The 20,736-nt window shown below is 51.8% G+C and overlaps 1 protein-coding gene and 1 long non-coding RNA gene across 3 annotated transcripts in view; one reads left to right on the plus strand and one right to left on the minus strand.

Moving 5' to 3' along the window:
• The window catches only part of SLIT1 (slit guidance ligand 1), a 171,264-nt gene extending 150,982 nt beyond the window's left edge, over positions 1-20,282 (minus strand). The window contains exon 1 of the mRNA XM_029932319.1: positions 19,737-20,282. Coding sequence (XP_029788179.1) covers positions 19,737-19,933 — 197 coding nt within the window. The 5' untranslated portion in view covers positions 19,934-20,282. The remainder of the gene's footprint in view (positions 1-19,736) is intronic.
• LOC115285743 lies at positions 7,301-14,729 on the plus strand. 2 transcript variants are annotated; one of them, XR_003905674.1, is made up of 3 exons: positions 7,301-7,528; positions 8,003-8,133; positions 14,509-14,729. It is a non-coding gene; the product is annotated as an uncharacterized LOC115285743 (long non-coding RNA). The 2 variants fall into 2 exon arrangements; XR_003905675.1 differs by lacking the exon at positions 14,509-14,729 and adding an exon at positions 8,766-8,806.
• Positions 20,283-20,736: the final 454 nt, after the last annotated feature.

Consider the following 20,736-nt stretch of genomic DNA (forward strand, 5'->3'; position numbering starts at 1 on the left):
GAGAAAGCAAGCCGAGGAAGACAGGGAGCCAGGGAGGCCCACACGCAGGAGCCGGCCACAAGGTCAGTCTTGCATTGAGGGGAAAGAGGGCAGGGCCGAGGAGGGCAGGGGGCCCACTGTCTGGATCTTGGGGCCAGGCCTGAACTCCAGTGGCTCCTCTCCCCACACCACCCCAGCCTCTGGCCCTTCCTTCCCTTTCAAGGCTACATGTGTTCCTCCTCAGCCCTCCCCAACCATGACCGGGCACCTTGGCCATGAACCCCACCTTAGAAGCCATCTGGTCCCTGCTGAGCCTCCCAGGGAAACTCACTGGCCTCTGCCAGGCCACTTCTCTTCACAGGGAGCTAGCACAGCCCCAGAAAAGCAGGTCCTTCCAGGAGGCAGCAACCACACTCCCCAGAAAGTTCTTCCACTGAGCCACACACGGCAGAATCTCAGTCAGGCCTAGCCTCAAATCACCTCCACCTCTGGTCTGTCTCCCTGTGGCAGCTCTGTGTCCATATCCACGCCACCTCCTGCTCTTTCTCACCACGTCACAGTCACTCACGGGCTTGGCAACAAGCTGACTACCCCCGTCCCAAGCACTCACCATGCTCCCTTGCAGCCCAGCCTCCTCGCCTACCAAGACAGGTCAGCCCCAAACCAGGCTACTTTGCAAATCAGCAAGTTCCCTCTCCTCTAAGCGTTTAGGAAGTGTGTTTGGCCTAGATGATATTCTGGAGTTGCATCCACTAAGAACAACGTATGTTATCAGCTTCCGCACACTCTAGAAACAGAGCTCTGTGCACGTCTCCTGCAGGGCTGGCAGTAGTTACGGTGCCTATCTTACAGACAAGGAGATCGAATTGCGGCTCAAAGAGGTCAGGTGTCCCCCGGAGGTCACCAGCTGGTACATGACAGAGCAGAGATCTGGACACGGCCGTCGGATTCAGGGCCAGGCTTCTTCCACCAGGCCAGGCCTGCGCCCAGCTGATACCTCACTCAGCCCACCACTCTCTCCACCCTTCCCCGAGCCTGGCTCCTGAGCCTGAGGAGCAGCTGGAAAGACTCATCCTCTGCTCTTCTCTCTTCTAACAGGATCTCTCCAAGGGGCTTGAGGCCTCTCCAAGGTAACAGGGCCACTGATGAGAGCCCCAGACCGAGCCACTTTCCGGCCTAGATGCTGCGAGGGGGCTCGCTCCACATGAGATGGGCTCTTTGCATTGTGAGGGTCTTTTTTACTGAACTAAGTATCCTCCCTGGCACCTCGGAGCCTCCCCTGTGCGCCCCAGCCCCCAACCTGCTCCTTTTGTGCACAATCACGCTTCAAGCGTCAAGAACCTCATCAACAAGCCCTGAAAACTGCTTTCCTCCACAAGGGCGGCTGGTTTCCTTTGGTCCGTCCTGCTGGAACCTTCAACCCAAACCCCAAGCCACAAGCAAATCTTAATTGTTTTAATTTTTGTATTATAAAGATCTGTCAGTACTGATTACAAGAGCAAAAATGTTTTTAAAAAATGGACATAAAGCAACATTTAAATTTTTTTTCGTTTATTTATTTTTGAGAGAGAGAAAAAGAGCATGAGCAGGGGAGGCTCACAGAGAGAGGGAGTCATAGAATCCGAAGCATGCTCCAGGCTGTCAGCAAAGAGCCCGACGCCTGCTTTGGATTTTGTGTCTCCCTCTCTCTCCTGCCACTCGCTCGCTCGCTCTCTTTGTCTCTCTCTCTCTAATATAAACATTAAAAATATTTTTTAATCACACATAAATTCCTCATCCAGAATCAACCTCTGTTAACATTCTAGAATAGTTTCTCCCAAGCTTGTTTTCTTTGGATACAATTTTCATATCGTTGAAATAATTCAACATATTTATTGAAGATGTACTGTTTGCAGTTTACAAGGTTCTGAAGATGTGGGGACGAGGGAGTGCTCTGTACTCCCTTTCTACCATGTTACCCCCTGTTCACTTCCCACTGATGGTTTCTGAGTGGCCATCACTTACCCCTGCCTCCGAATATATCAAGTTACTGGGGCACCCCCTGATCCCCGGTTATGGGTATTGTTCAATTAGAAACAGCACCGACGAAAGCTGGGTGGGCATTTGGGAGGGATACCTTCCTAGAGACGATATCACTCAGTCAAAAGTCATGAAAAAGCTGATGAACGTTATGACTGGCTCATTCTTTCTCGTGGCAACCATGGCTTGTGAGGCAATTGACTTCAACAAATTGCTCATTTCACAGACAGCAAAGCTGAGGCAAAGGAAAATGTTAAGGCTTGTCTGAACAAGGCCCAACATGGAAGTCAGGAACCCCTGAGGATGGAATTCCCACAAGGTGGGCCCTGGGCGGGGGTGGGCACAGAGATCTCACTGGGGACTTCGGTGGCGGTGACGTATCATACTCACCTGCCTCTCTTCTCAGCATCTTGCACCAGCCCCTGCGCACACCCCGGACCCATTCCTTAGCCACCATCAGGTGGCTCCACCCTCTCCTCCTCACTTCCTGCTCCCTGCTCCACCCCCATGCAAGAAAAGACCTGGGCCAGGCAGGCCAGAGAAACAACAGCGCAGATACAGTCTCTCTCTCAGGAGGCCCTGCTGGCAGCTTCCCGACAAGAATGGCCATAACGCTCAAGCCCACCCAGCCCCCTGCCTCCCTCTCCAGCTCTCTGACCCGGGAGCTAAGTGCCTCCTCTCAGGGGAGAGCCCTCTACAGGCAGACTGGGCGGCAGAGGCAGCTCTCAGCAGGCAGCCGGGTCTGAAGGCTGCTGCTTAAAGAGGCATTATCTCCACTTAGGCCATTTAGGCCGAGAGAATGAGAATGACCTCCACGGGGTAGCTCAGGGCAGCCGGGATTTAGTTTCCAATGTGGGCCATCAGCTTGCCCTCAAACCCTCGGCAGAGGCTGCTGGAATGAGGCATGGAGGTCGTTTTTCTCCAGTGCCTGACTCCTCCAACAGGTGGTCCCTCTGTGTTGCCATGGAGACTCCCCAGTAAGCCCCCTGGGAAAGGGAAGCTGAGAGAGGCTGCTGTGACCTTAAGACCTCTGCAGCCAGAGCAGCCAGATCCGGAGAGCCTCCAGGGCGGTTCCCAGTCTGGTTTCCAGAAGAACCCAGATCCAGAGCTACCTGGGCTCCCTAAGGTTCTTGCCGCCACAGCCCACGCCCACCCCTCCTCCCTGCTGGGCCCCCACTGAGTGCGAGCTCTGAGCCTAACTCCTAGCACGCTTCATCTCACTCACTCTCCCCCTCACAGTGAGATAAGGTGTGTTCTCTCTCCCTTGCTGATGAGGAAACGGAGGCACAGACTGCTGAAGCAATTGCCCAGTGCCACACAGCTAATTAGGGGTGGGCATCAAACCCAGGCCGGAGTGATTCCCTCCTCTTTCTCTGCACCACGATGCCTCTGGCCCACAGACGCTACCAAGCCTGTCCCTCACCCCAAGTGCTCATGAAAGACAACCTGGAGGCTTTGCAGAGGAAACACTGCGGCCCGGTAATAAGACTGTGCACTCTGCCTAAGGAGCTGTGTCAGGGCTCCCCGGCCAGTTGAGCCATGAGTGTTCTTAGTGGCCAAGAGCTTGGTCTTTGGAGACAAACTATCTGGCTTCGAATTCCTGTTCCACCATCACTAGCTGTGAAACCTGGACATGTAGCTTGAATTCCCTGTGCCTCGGTTTCCCCATTTGTACAATCAAGATAATGATAAGACCCCCGTCCTAGAGGTGTGGTGAGGTGTACAGACAATATTTCTCAAACACCGAGAGCAGTGCCTGGCACACAGCAGTGTCCTCTGCGTCGCTATTACCTGCTTATTTTACTATTCCTACAATCACTGTCATGCCCCTCAAGGAGCGTGGCTCCCCCAGGAGGGCGGTGCCCAAGGCTCGGCTCAGGCTGGGGCTGGACTGGCAGGGCCCCACTGAGCAGGGAAGGGCCAGCAGACACCCAGCCCTGCATGCTGCAGTACTTTAAAGCCCAGGGAGGATGCCCTAAGACCCTTCTCTCTTTTCCAAAAGTGAGGAGTGCGCATCCGCCCTTCTCCCCCAGGAGGAAATGCACTCTGGAGGCAAGATTGATTTCTATCAGCTCCTGTGTGGTCCTCACCTGAAAGAAAAACCTCAGTGGTAAACAATTTTGAAGAAAATCCTCTGAAGCAAAGTTACCAAGGTAAAAACAAAAACACACAAGGATTTCTTGAATCCTCTCAGGAAGCAAAACTCTGATCCCCAGCACCTGGGTGTTTGGTGACAAACTGAAAGAACCCCCGGGATTTCCTAGAGCTGCAGGAACAGGCAGCCTGGGTCCCTCCCGGAGTGTTCTGGGGGTCCCACATGCCTCTCAATCATGTCTTGTCCTAAAGCTCCACCACGCCTAGTGCTAGCTCCCTAGAGACCAGAACAGCCTCATGGGGAGGCTCAGGCCACCCTCCAAATCCCTTCCTGCAGGATCTCCAAAAAAAATAAACCTGCAGCTCTGACAGTAGCTGAGACAGGCCTCTGGGCGGGGCGGGACTGTCCCTCTACTCTGTCCTTTGAAACCTTACCCTGGCCAAATCCATGGCCTGGAGAGCCAGACGGGAGAATTGAGGGAAGAACTTCCCTACGCAGCCAGGGCCCACAGATGACAGGCTGAACACACCCATGTCACTGCGCCCGCCCGAGTGCCTGGGCGCTCCACATTCCCCCTGGCTCCCCTCCAATCTGTTCGCCTAGCCACAGCCAGAGGGAGCCTTTCAAGATGCACATCTGATTGTGTCACTCCCCACTTAAGCCCTTCAGGGAATCCCCATTGCTCTTGGAATGGAGACAAAAATCTCTACTGAGAACTACAAGGCCCACGCATCCTGCCCGAACTCCCCATTCTGATTCACTCCCTCCTGTGGCAGGGCCTTGGAACTGCCCTCTTTCTGCCTGGAATACTCCTTCCTCTTTGCCTGATTCCAACTTTGCCTTTCATCAGGTCAAACTCGCTATCACAGGCCTGCAGAACACCCCAAACTCCTTTTCTGGAGCACAAACCAGATGGATTTGGGGCTTCCTTGATTGATACCTCAGCTCCTACCTGAGTTTATAAGCTCCCTGAGGACATGAACTGTGTCCCGTTTTTCTCGCCATTGTATCCTCAGGGTGCAACACAGTACATGTTATAGATGTACTTATGGATGCTGTACCTTATAGATGTTGCACCTTATAGATGCTGCAGTAAGTTATTTCTTGAATGCATGAATAGATTTGCATTAAAATGGACATATTTCAAACAGCTATGGGTTGAGTGGATTTTCCAATGTTTCCCTGCTTCCCCCACCAAAGGTGAAAAAAAACTATACTAATTAAGAATTGCTCTCCAGGGGTGTCTGGGCAGCTCAGTCAGTTGAGCGTCCAACTCTTGATTTGGGTTCAGGTCATGATCCCAGGGTTGTGGGATTGAGCCCCAGTCTGGCTCTGCACTGAGCATGGATCTGAAAGACACAAGTCTGAACCAAACTGACTCCATGACAGGCTTCAAGTTTCCCCTCTGAACTTAAAGGCCTAAGCTTTGGTTTCCCAGAATCATTAGACAATAACAGGAAAAGGGCACATATTGCTCAACAAGTGACCACCCTAGTGACACCCAATCAGAAGCGGCCAGCTAATACACTTAACATTCCTAAGGACAGGCCTGGAGATGGAAACTATAGATAGTTACCTGTTGCTTAATGCTAGATTAACCAGTTACTCACCCCACGTGGGGGTCCTTGGCCCACCCTGTAATTGGTTATTTTCAAAGAAATACTAAAGGTCATGATTGGGTCCTGCCAAAAGCAAGGAACACTCTGGACAATGTATAAGGTTAGAATTGTTGCTAAGGCTGTTATACAATAATGATTAGATTACTGTACCTATGTCATAATTTTCTGTAACCCCCCCCCTTTTTCCAAACCTCATAAAAACCCTACTCAGCCTTTGTTTGGGGCTCTCAGCACGGATCCACTGCATTGGTGAGGTCTGAGAGATGGAGCTTAAGCCCAAATAAACGCCCTTTGCTTTTGCATAGGTGTCTCAGACTCCCTGGTGGTCTTGGGCGTAACAGATCCTGCTTGGAATTCTCTCTCTCTCTCTCTCTCTCTCTCTCTCTCTCTCTCTCTCACTCTCTCTCTCCCTCTGCACCCCACCAGGCTTGCACTCTCTTTCTCTCTCTCTAAAAAAAGACAAGAAATGCTCTCCCTATCCAATCATTACGTTGTAAACCTGAAACTAATCTAACAGTGTGTCTGATATACTTCAATTTAAAAATAAATTTGGGGGCACTTTTTGGCTCAGTTGGTTAAGTGTCCGACTTCAGCTTAGGTCATGATCTCAGGGTCCGTGACTCGGAGTCCCGCGTTGGGCTCTGTGCTGACAGCTCAGAGCCTGGAGCCAGCTTCAAATTCTGTCTCCCTCTCTCTGCCCCTCCCCTGTTCACACTCTGTCTCTCTCTGTCTCTCAGAAAATGAATAAATGTTTTAAAATTTTTTAATAAATAAATAAATTAGCCAAATTTTTAAAATTAAAAAAAAATTTAAGCTTAAAAAGAAATGCCCTCCCCAAATGGACAAGAGCCAAGAAAAGCTCCACACATTGAGGACACTGCTGTGTTACCAACAACTTCCCAGAGCCCAGGGGTTAAAAGACTGATTTTTACTCAGTGGCTAGTAGGAAAATTCCAGCCCCCAGGGCTTCCTCAGCTCTGCTCCTTGACTTCCTTCAAAGCACCAGCACTTCTGCCTCAGGGCCTTTGCGTGTGCTGCTCTCAGCCCAGAACTGCCCAGAACAGTCCTTTCCTCCTCACTTGCCCACCAACACACACACCTGACTGACTCCTAACATCCTTCGGGGCTTCAACTGAAACATCTGCGCTAGACTGGCTTCCTTTATGTGTTCACTCAGCTCCTCCTCCGGAGCTGGGACTGGAATTTGGAGTTGTGGGCAGTATGAGGTCCTTTGTTAAAAGCCATGTCTCCTGCCAGGCTAGAAGCAGAGGCCACACCTGGTTTGCTCCCTGCTGTGTGCCCAGCACCCTCCACACAGTAGGTGTCCACTGAATAGAGTGAAAATAGGCTGATAAGCAATCTGGCCCACCAAGCCCCGAGGCTGCTGGCATAACTCAGCCAAAGCGCAGCACACGGTCCTGCCAGCTGGCTGAGCCTTGCCCACAGTCCTCAGGCATCAGTGGGTCATAATCAGGAGGCTCCCCCAACACCTCCCACCCCAGCAGAGCCCACAGGCCTGGTACCGATGCTGGGACTGCCCTCCAGGATGCAAGGAGTCAGGAAATCCCAGGGATGAGTAGTTAGGGACCCCATGCCAGGGCAACGTGGCTACTGGTCCCACTCTGCCCCAGGCTCCTGGGGACCCATCTTGCTTTCCTGGTTAGAATACAAGCAACATCTATATATTGCAACCAAGCCAAGTCATTTAAGCCTCATGAGAGCACCTGGCTCAAAGGTTTATTATCTGTTCTGACTCACATTATGAGGAGACTGAGGCATAAAGCATTTAAGCAACGTGTTCAGGATCAGCTAGCTGGTAAGTAGGGTGAGGAGGTAAGCCCCAGCATGTCTGACTCCAGAGCCCAGCTCTTTCTTTCTTTTTAATTGCAATACAATACACAAAACAAAATTTACTGCTTTAACCATTTTAAATGCACAGTTCAGTAGTATTAAGTGTATTCACATTGTTGTGCAACAGATCTCTAGAGATTTTTACCTTGGAAAACTGAAACTCTGTTCACCTTATACAATAACTCTTCATTCCCCCAACGCCCTTGACCTTGGCAATCACCATCCTGCTTCTGTCTCTATGAACTTCACTATTTCAGGTACCTCAGACGAGTGGAATGATAACAGTATTTGTCTTTTTGTGACTGGCTTATTTCACTTAGCATTGATGTCCTCCGAGTTCATGCATGTTGCAACATGGGTCAGAATTCCTTTCCTTTTTTAAGACTGAATTATATGCCAGTGTATGTGTGTGCCACATTATGTGCCCATTCGTCTGTAGGTGGATCCTGGGCTGCCTCCGCCCCTTGGCCAGCGTGAACAATGCTGCTATGAACACGTGTGTACAACTATCTTCGAGACTCTGCTTTCAATCTTTTGGCCATATCCCCAGTGCGCTTGCTGGATCATATGGTAATTCTGCTTAATGTTTTGAGGGATCATCAGAATGTTTTCCAAAGGGGCTACACCACTTTACGTTCCCAGCAATAGCACACCAGGGTTCCGATGTCTCCAAACCCCCACCACCAACTGGTGTTTGCTGTGTTTTGATAGCAGCCATCCTAGTGGGTGTGAGGTGGTCAGGGCACAGCTGTTAACTCCAATCCCATGGTGTGTTCTGTTCTGAGGTGCAAACTGCACCCAGTCTTTTCATTACCGAGGCCTGTCTTTGCTCTTGCTAATCCCCTTCCCAGGTCTGGGGCCTCCCCCTAAACCACAGCCCTGTGGCCAGGGCCCCACTGCCTGCCACCAGGCCTCTGTCTCCACTGCTGGCCAGCCCTCTCTCTACTCACTGCCCACCTCAGGCCCCGGAGAAGCTATCCGCCAGCTAACTCCCTGACACTGAGTCCACCTGCACCACCACCTCCCTGCATCCCCCCCACCCCGACTCTGCTCACTGAACCCCCACCCTGAGGCTGGACACCCCTCCCTATGCCGGCCTGCACTTGGGTCCACCCTGTAAACATGTGCAGGCAGAACTCTGTCGTGACCAGTTTGCCTCTTTGCTCCAGTGCTGAGCCCTGACGGGGGTCTTTTTTTTATAGGTGCTGAATGAATATCTGATGAGTGAATGAATGAAAGGAAGGAAGGAAGGAAGGAAGGAAGAAAGAAAGAAAGAAAGAAAGAAAGAAAGAAAGAAAGAAAGAAAGAAAGAAGCCAGGCCTTAGTAAGATACGTGGTGTGGTAGTCAGATTTTAAAGACTAAACACAAACACAACTCAGAGCCTCAGGGCTCAGGGACCCTGGGCACCCCACTTACCAGTAGTCTGTGCTCCCAGGCACATGGTACTCCTCTCCAACCTACTCTTCAGCAGAGCAGTGATACTACCTTCCCCTAGGGACAGTTGTGAGTGGAAAAGAGCAGAGGAGGGCTGAGTAGAGCTCTGAGCCTGGCCTGGGCTGGGGACTCTCCATGGTGACCGCTGACCCCATCACAATTCCCTGCTGCTGCTCTCCTTCTCTGACCTATCTCCCCATCCCTAAGGGTCTGGCTCCTCATTTCCAAATTGCCCCCCACCCCTCCATGCTCTAGTCCATCTGCCCCTACACTGCCAACTGCTGGCTACCAAGCCCGCTCCCCCCCAGCCTGGTCCCCCTTGGTGCTCCTGTGTGCTCTCCCCTCCCGCAGACTTCCTCACCACAGACTCACTCCCAACCATCTGCCTTTGCCTCCCACTTGTCCCAGGAAACCAGCTGCCCAGCTTGGCCAGCAACCTGCACCACAGGTCCAGAAGCGGTCCTCAGACAGCCTGTCCGCTCTTCCCAGGGGAAGCCCCCTCCCATCTCCAAACTCCTTCTCTGGTGTGGCAACAACTACTCGGCCAGGTCCAGATCCACAACCAGCCAGGAGCCCTCCTCACTCTCTACCTCCTCCTCCCCTGTTGCCTTCCCTAACTCCTGTCCTTCCCCCATTTTATTTTTGCAAGTTTATTTATTTTGAGAGAGAGAGAGAGAGAGAGTGGGGTTTGGGGAGATAGAAAGAGAGAGAATCCTAAGCAGGCTCTGCGCTGTGAGCTCAGAGCCTGATGTAGGGATCAATCCCATAACCATGAGACCATGACCTGAGCCAAAATCAAGAGTCGGACCCTCAGCCGACAGAGCCCCCCAGGGGCCCCTGGAATACAGTATGAATAACTGCAGCCACCATACTGAACATGACATCCAGGACTTCCTGATTTTATAACTGGAAGTCAGAACCTTAGACCGCCTTCATCCATTTCACCTCCTGCCGTCTTAATGTGGGCAGAAGCTAAAGGCAAGCCTCACAAGTCTTCAAAGGAGGTACTTTCCTTACCAGGAAACCCCAGCACCACATAGCCGTTTCTCTCAGATTGTGTTCTGGGCCCCTCCTGCATCTGAATTGCCAGAATCACCTTTGTCAAAAACCTGCTGGAACAGCATCTCTGGGATGGGTCTCAGAATCTGCATTTTACACCAGCTTCACAGGAAATTCCTTTTTTTTTTTTAAGATTTTTTTTTTTTAAGGAATCTCTACTCAATGTGGGGCTCAAACTCCCAGCCCCGAGATCAAGAGAGTTGCACACTCTACCAACTGAGCAGCCAGGCCCAACCACCCTCCAACCCAGGAAATTCTTATTCCTGCTGAAGATTCCGTTCCAACTCTTCCCCAGGAGGCCGTCCCAAGTGTCCCTCCAGTCCACATACTCTAGAGTCACTGTCCCCTATCCCTACCCTTAAGGTCACCTTTTTCGTGTAGCTGATTATTGGCAAGTCAAACAAAAGAAGTAGAAGTCAGGTTCTCTTCTCCGGGATCAGCCGCACTCCCCAAAGTTCACCCCATTCACAATATCATTCCCCCAGCCTGGAGGCTTAGGGCCCCACGACCCTCTCATTGGCTCTCTCTGTACTTTCTGCCTTGGTCCAGACCTGCTCCTGGAGGCGCCTTTTAGCTTGTGGCCCCTCCTCCCACCCCTCCCACCTCTTGCTTCCATTGTTATCTCTCCTCCTGAAGCTGTCCCTCCAGCCGCTCTCTTACAGGGGCCCTGTGATGAGATCCGGGCCACCCTGATAACCCAGGATCATCTCTCATCTCAAGATCCTTAACTGTATCTGCAAACCACCTGTGTGTAAAGCAACATATTCATGGGCTCCAGGGATTGGAACAGGGACATCTTTGGGGACCATTATTCAGCCCACCATGATGCCTGTATTTTCTAAAGCAAAGATCAGAACCATAAAATGTCTTGCCGAATTATTTTATTTTGTTCAATTTTTTTTGTTTTATTAGTTTAAGTAATCTGTTAACACCCAACATGGGGCTCGAACTCACAACCCCTCAATCAAGAGTCACATGCTCTTCTGATTGAGCCAGCCAGGCACCCCAAGTCTTGCTAAATGCTCTAAAAAAACAAAACTAAACAAAACAAAAAACACCTCATTGAACACACCTTTTTTGAGCACCTACCATGCACCAGACAATGGGGGGAAGATACATGAGACACAGCCCTGCCCTCAGGAAACTCAAAACCCAAGGTGCCCATCAAACAAACCAGCTTCTTAAAAAGCAATAAAGTGCTCTTCCTTCCAGAAGAATTCCAATTAATAAGTGTAGAAGGAATGAGGGAAATAGAAAATCAAAATTGGATAATAATGGTTGCAGGCAAGATCCATTAATGGATGCTAAAATTAGTAGGTGAGAATTTGAGGACAAAAAGCCTACGGCAGTCCCCACGTATCTCCCCCAAATATTTATTAACTGCGAGTGCGAATTCAGTAATGTCACAGGGAAGAAAACTGCAGACACCATCCTGGCAGAGATTAAGGTTAAAATCACCAGGAAATAGACCTCTCAGCGTCACCACCGCGGATAGGCTACTCTGGGGAGGGCACATTCCTGCCACAAATCCACCACCTCGGTCCAATCAGGGAGAAACATCAGACAAAGCCAAATTGAAGAGTCTTCTACAAAAGAACTGACCAGTACTTTTCGAAAGTGTCCACGACCTGAAAAGCAAGAAAAGACTAAGAAATTCTCACAGGCTAAAGGAGACTGTGGGGAAAAGACAACTAAATGCCATGTGGAATCCCAGACTGGATCCTGGAATAGAAGAGGGACACTTGGGGCACATGGCGGGATCAGGCGGTTAAATGTCTTCCTCTTGATTTCGGCTCAGGTCACCATCTCATGGTTCTTGGGATCGAGACCCACATTAGGCTCTGTCCTGACAGCACAGAGCCTGCTCAGGATTCTCTCTGCCCCTCCCTGCTTGTTCTTTGTCTGTCTGTCTGTCTGTCTGTCTCTCTCTCCTCCCCCAAAATAAATAAACATGGGAAAAAAATTTTTTTAGTTAAAAGGACACTAGAGAAGAAGCTGGTGAAATCCAAATAAAGTGTGTAGCCTTGTACCAACATTAATTTCTTAATTTTGATCATTGCACTATGGGCAAGAAAGATGTTAACATTAGGGGAAGAGGGGGTGGCTGACTGACTCAATACAGCATGCGACTCTTGACTGGGGTTATGAGTTCGAGCCACACATTGGGTGTAGAGATTACTTAAAAATAAAATCTGAGGCACCTGGGTGGCTCAGTCAGTTGAGTGTCTGAATCTTGATTTCGGCTTAGGTCACGATCTCAGGGTCTCTGCACAGAGCGTGGAGCCTGTTTGAAATTCTCTCTCCCTCTCTCTCTCTCTGCTCCTCTCCCCTGTTTGCATGCACTCTCTCTCAAATAAAAAATAAATCAATAAATAATAAAATAAATAAAATCTTTAAAAAAGAAAAAAATATTAGGGGAAGCTGTGTGTAGGGTATTTGTACTATTTTTGCAACTTTCCTGCAAGTCTAAAATTATTTTAAGATATAAGTTGTTACATATTTTTTTAAAGAATAAAATCACAGCAAGGGCACTGAAACTACTGTCACAGAAAAGCCAGAAACCACAGTGGCCGTAACCAAGCGGCTGCCCTGCTGGCAGCTGGTCTTCTCCACAACAGAGCCAGGAAACAACAGGATGTCGTAAAACACTACTTTACACTTGTCACCCTCCACCTAAACCCCTGGGGGTAAATGCTCAAAGGGTCTTTGCAAAAGGACACAGGGACAGCCTGAAGGGGCTCCCAAGAGCCAAAACGTGGGACGTTCTGAACATCAAAATAAGTAATGATAGTAACAACCTAAGGAATAAAATAATAATCCATGCATCCACCCTGTTATAAAGACAAACGGATGGAGGAGAAGGGAAATTTCTTCTTACGGTAAAACGCCAACGAGTAGAGAAGAAATGAGGACATTAGAAGTGTCTCCACGACGGGTGCCAAAACCAGCGGAGGTCCGGTGAAGCACAGGCTACCACGTGGCCTCAAAGTACCTCCCCACAAATTACTTATTGATAATGAAGGGGAAATTAGTAACATTTCAGCAGAGAAGCCTGGAAGACCCTAACTTACTGAGTGATCAAAGTGAAAATCACCAATACTGGGACAAACAGATGTCCCACCATGACCCACAGAGAAGGACGCAGTGTCACTTACTTAGCATAACCGGGCAGAAGTGCATAACCTGAACATAATGTGGGTGGAGCAGATGAAGCCAGACGGAGGGACATTCCACAGAATAACTGGCCTGTATTCTTCAAAAATGTAAAGGTCAAGAAAAAAAAAAAAAACCCGACTAACTAGTCCAAATTAAAGGGGACTAAAGAGCTGTAACAAGTGAATGTCACGTGTAATCCTACACACCCCTTCGGAGTCACAGATGACATTGTTGAGGCAACAGAAGACGTGCAGCCATAACAGCGGAGGAGATATCACAACGAAGCAAGGTTCAGTTTTCTGATCTTGAGAGCCTTATTCTCAGAAAGTACACACCAAACTATTTAGACAGAAAAACGTACATCTTCAACATAATCTTTTTTTAAATATGTTTTTTTTAAGTAGGGTCCATGTCCAACATGGGTTTGAACTCCCCACTCCGTGACCAAGAGCCACATGCTCCACCGACCAAGCCAGCCAGGCGCTCCCCCACCAACCTAATCTTAAATAGTTCCTAAAAAAACAAAACTGCGCCTGTGAATAGTATAGGACACAGCAAACGGGGAAATAGTAACAACTGAATGTGGATATATAGGTATATTGAGGCTCCCTATACTTTTGTTGCAACTTGAAATTTGTAACAAAATATGAAGTTACGTAGAACATAAGAGGGTCTTTCGGGTTAAGAAAATACTCTAAAATTGGATTGTAGTGATGTTTGCCCAACTCTGGGGATTAAAAAATCACTGAATAGTTAAAAAAAGAAGTTTTGATAAAAACTGCTATACGCACACACACAGCCCCTCTGATGGCTCCCATGGTCCAGTGCCCGTCCATGACCTTCACCAACTCTCTCAGAACTCACCAACACAAATGTGCCCGCGGCAGATCTGCTCCTTACTCTCCTGCCCAGATGTATGGCACTCACCTCCTCGTGCCCCAGGCTCCCCTCACCTAAGTCCTGCCCAGCCCTCAGACCCCCTCTACCCCTCGTGCCCGCCCCCAACTCCCATCTCTCCATCTCTGACACTGATGGACTGCTTTCTATATGCCAGCATTATTCTAAACACTCGACACAGAGCATCTCATTCAAATGCAACCCTGCAAGGTAAATGCTCTCACTGGCTCCACTTTACAGATGAAGAAACTGAGCCACTAGTGAGCCAGCTGGGATCTCTCGGGTGGCAGTTGATAGAGCCGGGATTCAAACTGGGCGGTCCTCACACCAAAGCCGGCGCCAATGGCCACTGTGCTTTATGTCCCTATAGACCTCTTTGCACATCTGTTCTTTTGCAGACAGACCTTTCTTGCCCAGCAGCCTGCAAGATCTCTGGGGAATGGGTCCGCACTCTGGACCTCTCTCAACATTGTGCACACGGCAGGTGCCCAACAGCTGTTTGTCTGCCACAGGCTGGGTTCCAGAAAGAAGAGGAGGGGGTCGCAAACTACATCAAAAAGAGGAGCCAGTTCTCCACCCCACCCTCCAGCACAGCCCAGCTCCCTGGCTACTGCCCAAGGCCCGGCCGTCATCTGCTCGGGGTAATAAGTATTTGTGTGGCGATAATTACAGCATTTGGGGAGAAAATCCCATTAAGCAAGAGCCCTGCCGAGCTGCTAATGCCGGCACAGAACTGGAGGCGGCAACTCCGCCAAGCTCCCGTCTGCTCCCAATAATGTAGGAGCCTCCCATCCCCGCCACCCTTCACCGGCGGCCCCAGGCAGCCAGGATCCCCAAGGGCCAGCCCCCTGCCTCCATCCGAAATGGGCACGGAGGCAGGGGCAGTGTTCTCGGGGACATCCAGAGCACAGGCTACAGGGGGAGGGACGAGGGAGCGGGGCCATGCTGGTGCCCAGCACTGAGTGGCACCCCGGTTCCTTTCATGTCCTTGCAATTCTGTCACCTTAATAACAATAATAATACTACCATTTATGGGGCGCTCGCTGTGTGCCAGGCCCGTGCAAAGTGCTACTCCCAGCACTGCCACGTTCAAATCCTCACACCCAGCCTCGCCAAGCAGGTCTGCCATCGTCCTCACTTTACAGGCAAGGAAACAGAGTGCTGAGAAGTCACATCTCCATCCAGAGCACTTACCCCGGTTTACAATGACGTGTTTATTCTCATACTGTGCCATTCATCTCTACCTCCCTTACTGCATCGGGCACTATTCACTCAGCACGATGCAGACATTCAATAGACAGCTATCTGTTGAATGAATGAATGAAGCCCCATAACTTGCCCAAGGTCCCCCCAGCTGCTGAGTGGCAGAATAGGGCTAAAATCCTGGGCAGTCTGGCTCCAGAGCCATGCCCTCCCACCATCTACCCTACAGAGAATCCCTGCAGGCCACCCCCCTGTTCCCTCCTCCAAACCGCAGGAGACCAAGCTGCCCAGGTCCAAGGAAGGAGCACTCTGGGCAGCCTGATTGCAGAAGAGCATGTTGCAGTGCCGCCAACCCTCACACGCTTCCCTCCCAACCCGTCTCCTGCCCCACCAGAACCCTCACACTTTTACTTGAGCCTCTCAGGTTAAATAATAACATCGCCTGGCTAAATCGCAAAGCATCTTCACACAGCCCCGTTCCAGGCCCTCTCCATGCATTGGCTCACTTAACCCTCACCATCAACCTGCAAAGCTATCACTATCCCCTTTTACAGATGGAGAAACTGAGTCTCATCAGACGGAGTGACAGCACCAGGGGCCTGCCAGAGGTCATGCTGAGCCCAGCAAGAAGCCCAGAGCGCCAGCCCCTGGAGCCACAAGCCCCACTCAGAGGCAGCCTCCCCGTGGGGGGCCACAGTGCAGACATGGCTTCATGACCCCTCTCCACAACCACCACCCAGTCATTCTTTGGAATTCCAAACAGGCTCCTGAAGGCTGTCCGGGGTGTCTTCCTTGGTCAAGGCCACCCAGCCCTGTTGAAGGGGGCCTCCAGATTCAGGGGGCCAGACCAGGAAAAGGCGAGGGCCCTCCAGGCCTCTGCAGCAGGCAGGGAGCCAGGGCAGTGGACACACTGGCCAGGATGCAAGAGAAAGGGTCCCCAAAACCTAACGAACAGCAGACTGTGCTGGTCCAAAGGCGTCAATGGAGACCAGCGAGCCTTCCCCAGCGCCCTTCCCGGCCTTACCATCCTCGGGCCCCTGCTGTCTCTGCTCCCTGCACCCACGAGGGCCGTCTGTGGCAAGTCTAAGAATATAAGTGCCTGGGGTGGATGGGAGAATCCCCTTCTTATCACTCTCCGGGATGCTCTAGTCTAAATGACTTTTCTAAATTAAAAAAAATCCAACTGAAAATCAAAGTCATTGAGGAGAAGAAAAGACAATTAATAGTGGCCATGGCCAGGTCCCTCTGAGGCTGCATTCTACAAAGAGAAGCTTCCAGGCCTCCTCCACCACACCCCTAACCCTCACTCCGTATTTTAATTGTTCCATTGCAGTGAATTGTTCAGCATCCCTTCCTCACCCAGCCCCACAGCCCCTGTGGCTGAACCAATTTCCTCAACAGCTCTGGAGCCTGCCTGGCCCTTTCCCAGAAGTCCCTGCGGCAAACCAGTCGCTACTCACTTGGGGGGACAGGGCTGGACCCAGAGTTAGGGGATATGTGATCATAAAGTTGCCGGGCCTCACGGGCTGCCATAGAAACTGCCCGGAAGACAAAAGGCGACTGCACAGCTGCAATCTTTCCCAATCTCCCGGCCGCAGAAGCCGCTGTCTCAGGCCCTAACACCGCACGACACCCCTATCGATTAGAGAGGGCGTTTGCTACAGCTATTTTGAGTCTGCCTGGGCTCCCACCAAGGCCTCTTTTCGGGGTGTTCTATTTCTCCTCAAATGGCCCTTCAGAGCCACTGCACAGGCAGGCTCCTCTGCTTTCTGCATCCTTTCCCTGCCTGAGAAGTTTTGCACACAGCAAAGACGAGACCTCCCCTGCCACGTCCCCCTGAGAAGTCACCCCTGGATGCCATCCCTGAAGTCCCCAAAGGAAATATCCAGACAGAGAGAGAGCGACAGAGAGGGAAGGAGAGAGGACTTCCTGACTCTTCCTTTCCTTCCCAGCCTCAAGCCCTGTCACATCCCACTGGACGTGACATGCTGCAGCCCCAGGACAAAGCCAGTCCACTCACCCATCAGGCTGGCACACACACACCTGTGGGCCTTTTGCCCATGAACTCCCTCTATTTGGACTGCCTGCCATCTCTGCTTGGCATATTCCAACCCAGCCACTGTTGGGTCCCAAAGTATGCTAATAAAATGGCCCATCCTCTGAGAAGCCCCTTCCCTCCAGAAAAGTGCTTCCCACCCCAATGGTCCCACCACAGCCCCCTCACACTGCTACCTGGCCCTCTCCCAAGAGCTCCCAGTTACGTGTCTCCTGCCTTGTCCTCTCACCTGTTTATCTCTCAAAGGCAAGGACTTGCTCACTCCCTGCTGGAGCCTCAGCACCAAGGGTAGTTCCTGGTTCTGTGAAATATTTGCTGAATTAAATAAAGAGACTCTTTCCTGATCCTATCATAATAATACATCTCAGTTGGTAAACATCATAATGAACCAGGCTGTTTCCCATATATTATCTTCAGTTCTCACAAAAACCATCAGCAGCCCCATTTTTCTGGATGGAAAGTAAGGCACAGAGAAGTTAAGTAACTTGCTCAAGGTCACACAGCAACCTCAGCCATTGAAGACCCAACTCTTTCTTTTGCACTAGGAAATTTCATTTCCATTTCATTCTGATCTCAGAAGAGCTCAAGAGTTCCTAAATGCCAAAACAGACACTGCCTCAAGACTAAAAGTGGAGAGAAAGAGCAAGAAATGAGATGACCTCAGGATTCAGGTCCAAATGCTAAGGCAAGGGGCTACTGTGCTGCAGACCTAGGCTGTCACCAGGATAACAGCTGCAAGAGAAATGTCCTGTGGATGCGGCAAAGGAACACAGAATAGGTCCAGGGCAAACAGGTGTGGAGGGTAACCCTGCAACCTCAGGGGTCCTCTAGGCAGATTTCTGACCCTTAGTCCCTCTCCATAGCCACATAGGATAATACACAGGCTGACCCAAGGAAACTTGATTCTGTCCAACCTCTCCCCATGCCAGCATCTCTGCACAGCCCTACAACACACATACGCACGCGCGCACTCACACACACACACACACACACACACACGCACACACCAATTCCCATCTAGATTGCATCTAGATTGCAAATTCTCTGAAACCTCCATGGGAATTTTTCAGACTCAGCCAAGAAGAGTCTGGGGCAAATGTGTGCTCACTAATTGCTGACCTTGGTACAGAGTTTGATCCAGGAGACAGCTCTCCCCAGGGTCAAATTTCTGCCTTTGGCCAGCTGGGAGCCGTGAAAATGTGCTCAAGTTATCGAGATATCTACGCCTTTCCTGAGAGCCACTGCAGTTGCCCAGAGTGTGGGAAGAAGGAGGAGGCAGGTTTCAAAGGAGCCGGCAGCCTTCTCCAAAGTCCAGTTCAAAAATCTCCCTAGGCAGTCACCTCTGCAGGCAGCACAAAGGCCCTGCATGTGACCAAAAACCTACACACATGGCCCATGTATAAGGAATCTCACAGCCTCCCAGTACTGAGGTGACACCACGGATACTAGGAATTCATACAGACACACATTCTGCAGGAGAATCTGGGAAAACAAATTATGTAGATCCATAAACATGCATACATGCTAACCACACACACACACACAGACAGACACACACACACACCCTACAAAGCTCAGCCAGTCTAGAAAGGGCTGAGTTTCCTCAAGAATTTAGAAGTAAGAGAGAACAGGGGAAGAGAAATTATTTTTAGATGACTTTTCATCATCAATGTCTCCACTCCAGGCTCTTGACCTCTTGGCATTATTCATGGGGCTCTCAGTCCAGGTCATACCTACCCCTTTCTGGGAGTAACCCAGGCCCCAAACCCAAATCCCCCAGGTCCCATTGTCTGCCTGGGTTAGGGATGGCTGGATGTGAGGTGGGGGGCCAATGCCTGACACCTGCAAGAGAAGAATTCTTAAGGCTCTGGGGCAAACAATGGCGAGAAAAGGAAGACTGGAAACTTCAACTCCATCCCATCTTGCTGCCCATCACCTGCCTGCTAGCCCACGGAGCCCAGTCCACACCTGCAGCTCAGAACACAGCCCAAGCCCCATGTGCCCAAAAGGTGGCTGGCAGTGCGAGGAGCTTCCCCCGAGTGCCAGGAAGGCTTGCTGGCACCAATTCACAGGCACCCTGGAGGAATAAAGTGCTGGCGCAGTGGGAATGGCCTGCCAGTGTCGAGTGCAGGGTGCAGGTGTGAGGATGGGCGCTGACAGCCCCGCCAGGGCCCTTTGAATCCCAGGAAAGGGAAACAGGGGTGCTGCCGGCTCCTGGCTCGAGAAGGACCCTGGCAGGCACTGACCCGTCTATTGGCCAAAGAGCCGGGTCCCCAACGGTCCCGCCCCCACCCCAGCCCGGAGCTCGGCCGGATGGGAAGGTAACCTCGGGGCTCCCTGAGCAGTGGGGATGGGGGCCGTACTCACAGGCGCTCCGTGTTCCGCGGGATGTTCTTGGGGATGGCCTGCAGCCCCGTGCCGTGGCAGTCCACCGTGGTGCCGGTGCAGGTGCAGAGGGCGGGGCACGCGGTGGCACCCAGGCGCCACGCGGCTGCCCACAGCAGCAGCCAGAGCTCGGGTCGGACGCGTCCCGCCGAGGGCCCCCTCCCGGGAGTCAGCGCCATGGTGCCCTCACCGCGTCCCGCTGGTGTGCCAGACCGCGGCAGCCGCTTACCATCCCCTACCAGGGCGGCCTCCAGGTGCAGTCCCGGGGCAGCGCCCCCGAGGAGACCGCGGGCTCGCGCGCGACGCCCTTGCGGGCTGGGAGGCACCCTGCTCCTCCAAGCGACGGCGCCTGTGTGCGGACCGAGGGAGGGCGCCTTGGGCGGAGGGCGCTCGGCTCCTCTCGGGTTTCTCGCTGGCTGCGTCTGTCTCCCTCTCTCCCTCCCTCCAGCTCCCAACTGACTGCTGCGAGGAGGAAAATGGGCAGGCCCCGCGCGCGCACGCACCCTGCGCACACACACACACACACACACACACACACACACACACACGCACAATCACACACTCACACCCCGCAAGCTCGCTCCCACCCGGCAGTCATCCATCAATCGAAAAGCACACATCCAGGGACAGACTCCTCCCCGCCCTCCCCCAGTACCCCCTCCCCTCTCCCGACGACCACTCGGCGGCTGCGAGCAGCAGCGTACAGTTTCAAAGGTGGAACCTCCGAGGCGCCGCGAGCGGGCAGGGGGCTACGGGGGAGGGGACGGGAGGATGGCCACCGCTGGACCTGGCCCTGGCCCACTGCACAAGAGCGCGCGCATACGCGCGCGCGCGCGCACACACACACACACACACACACACACACACACACACCGCGAGTATGTGCCCACTTAGACGCATGCACTCGGAACCCGCAGCCCCAGCGGCTGGGCCAGAGCGGGGAGGGAGAGCTCATTTTGCCGCCTGGACCCCTTCCCCTGGG

This window comes from Suricata suricatta, chromosome 2, assembly GCF_006229205.1.
Source record: "Suricata suricatta isolate VVHF042 chromosome 2, meerkat_22Aug2017_6uvM2_HiC, whole genome shotgun sequence".
Taxonomy (NCBI): domain Eukaryota; kingdom Metazoa; phylum Chordata; class Mammalia; order Carnivora; family Herpestidae; genus Suricata; species Suricata suricatta.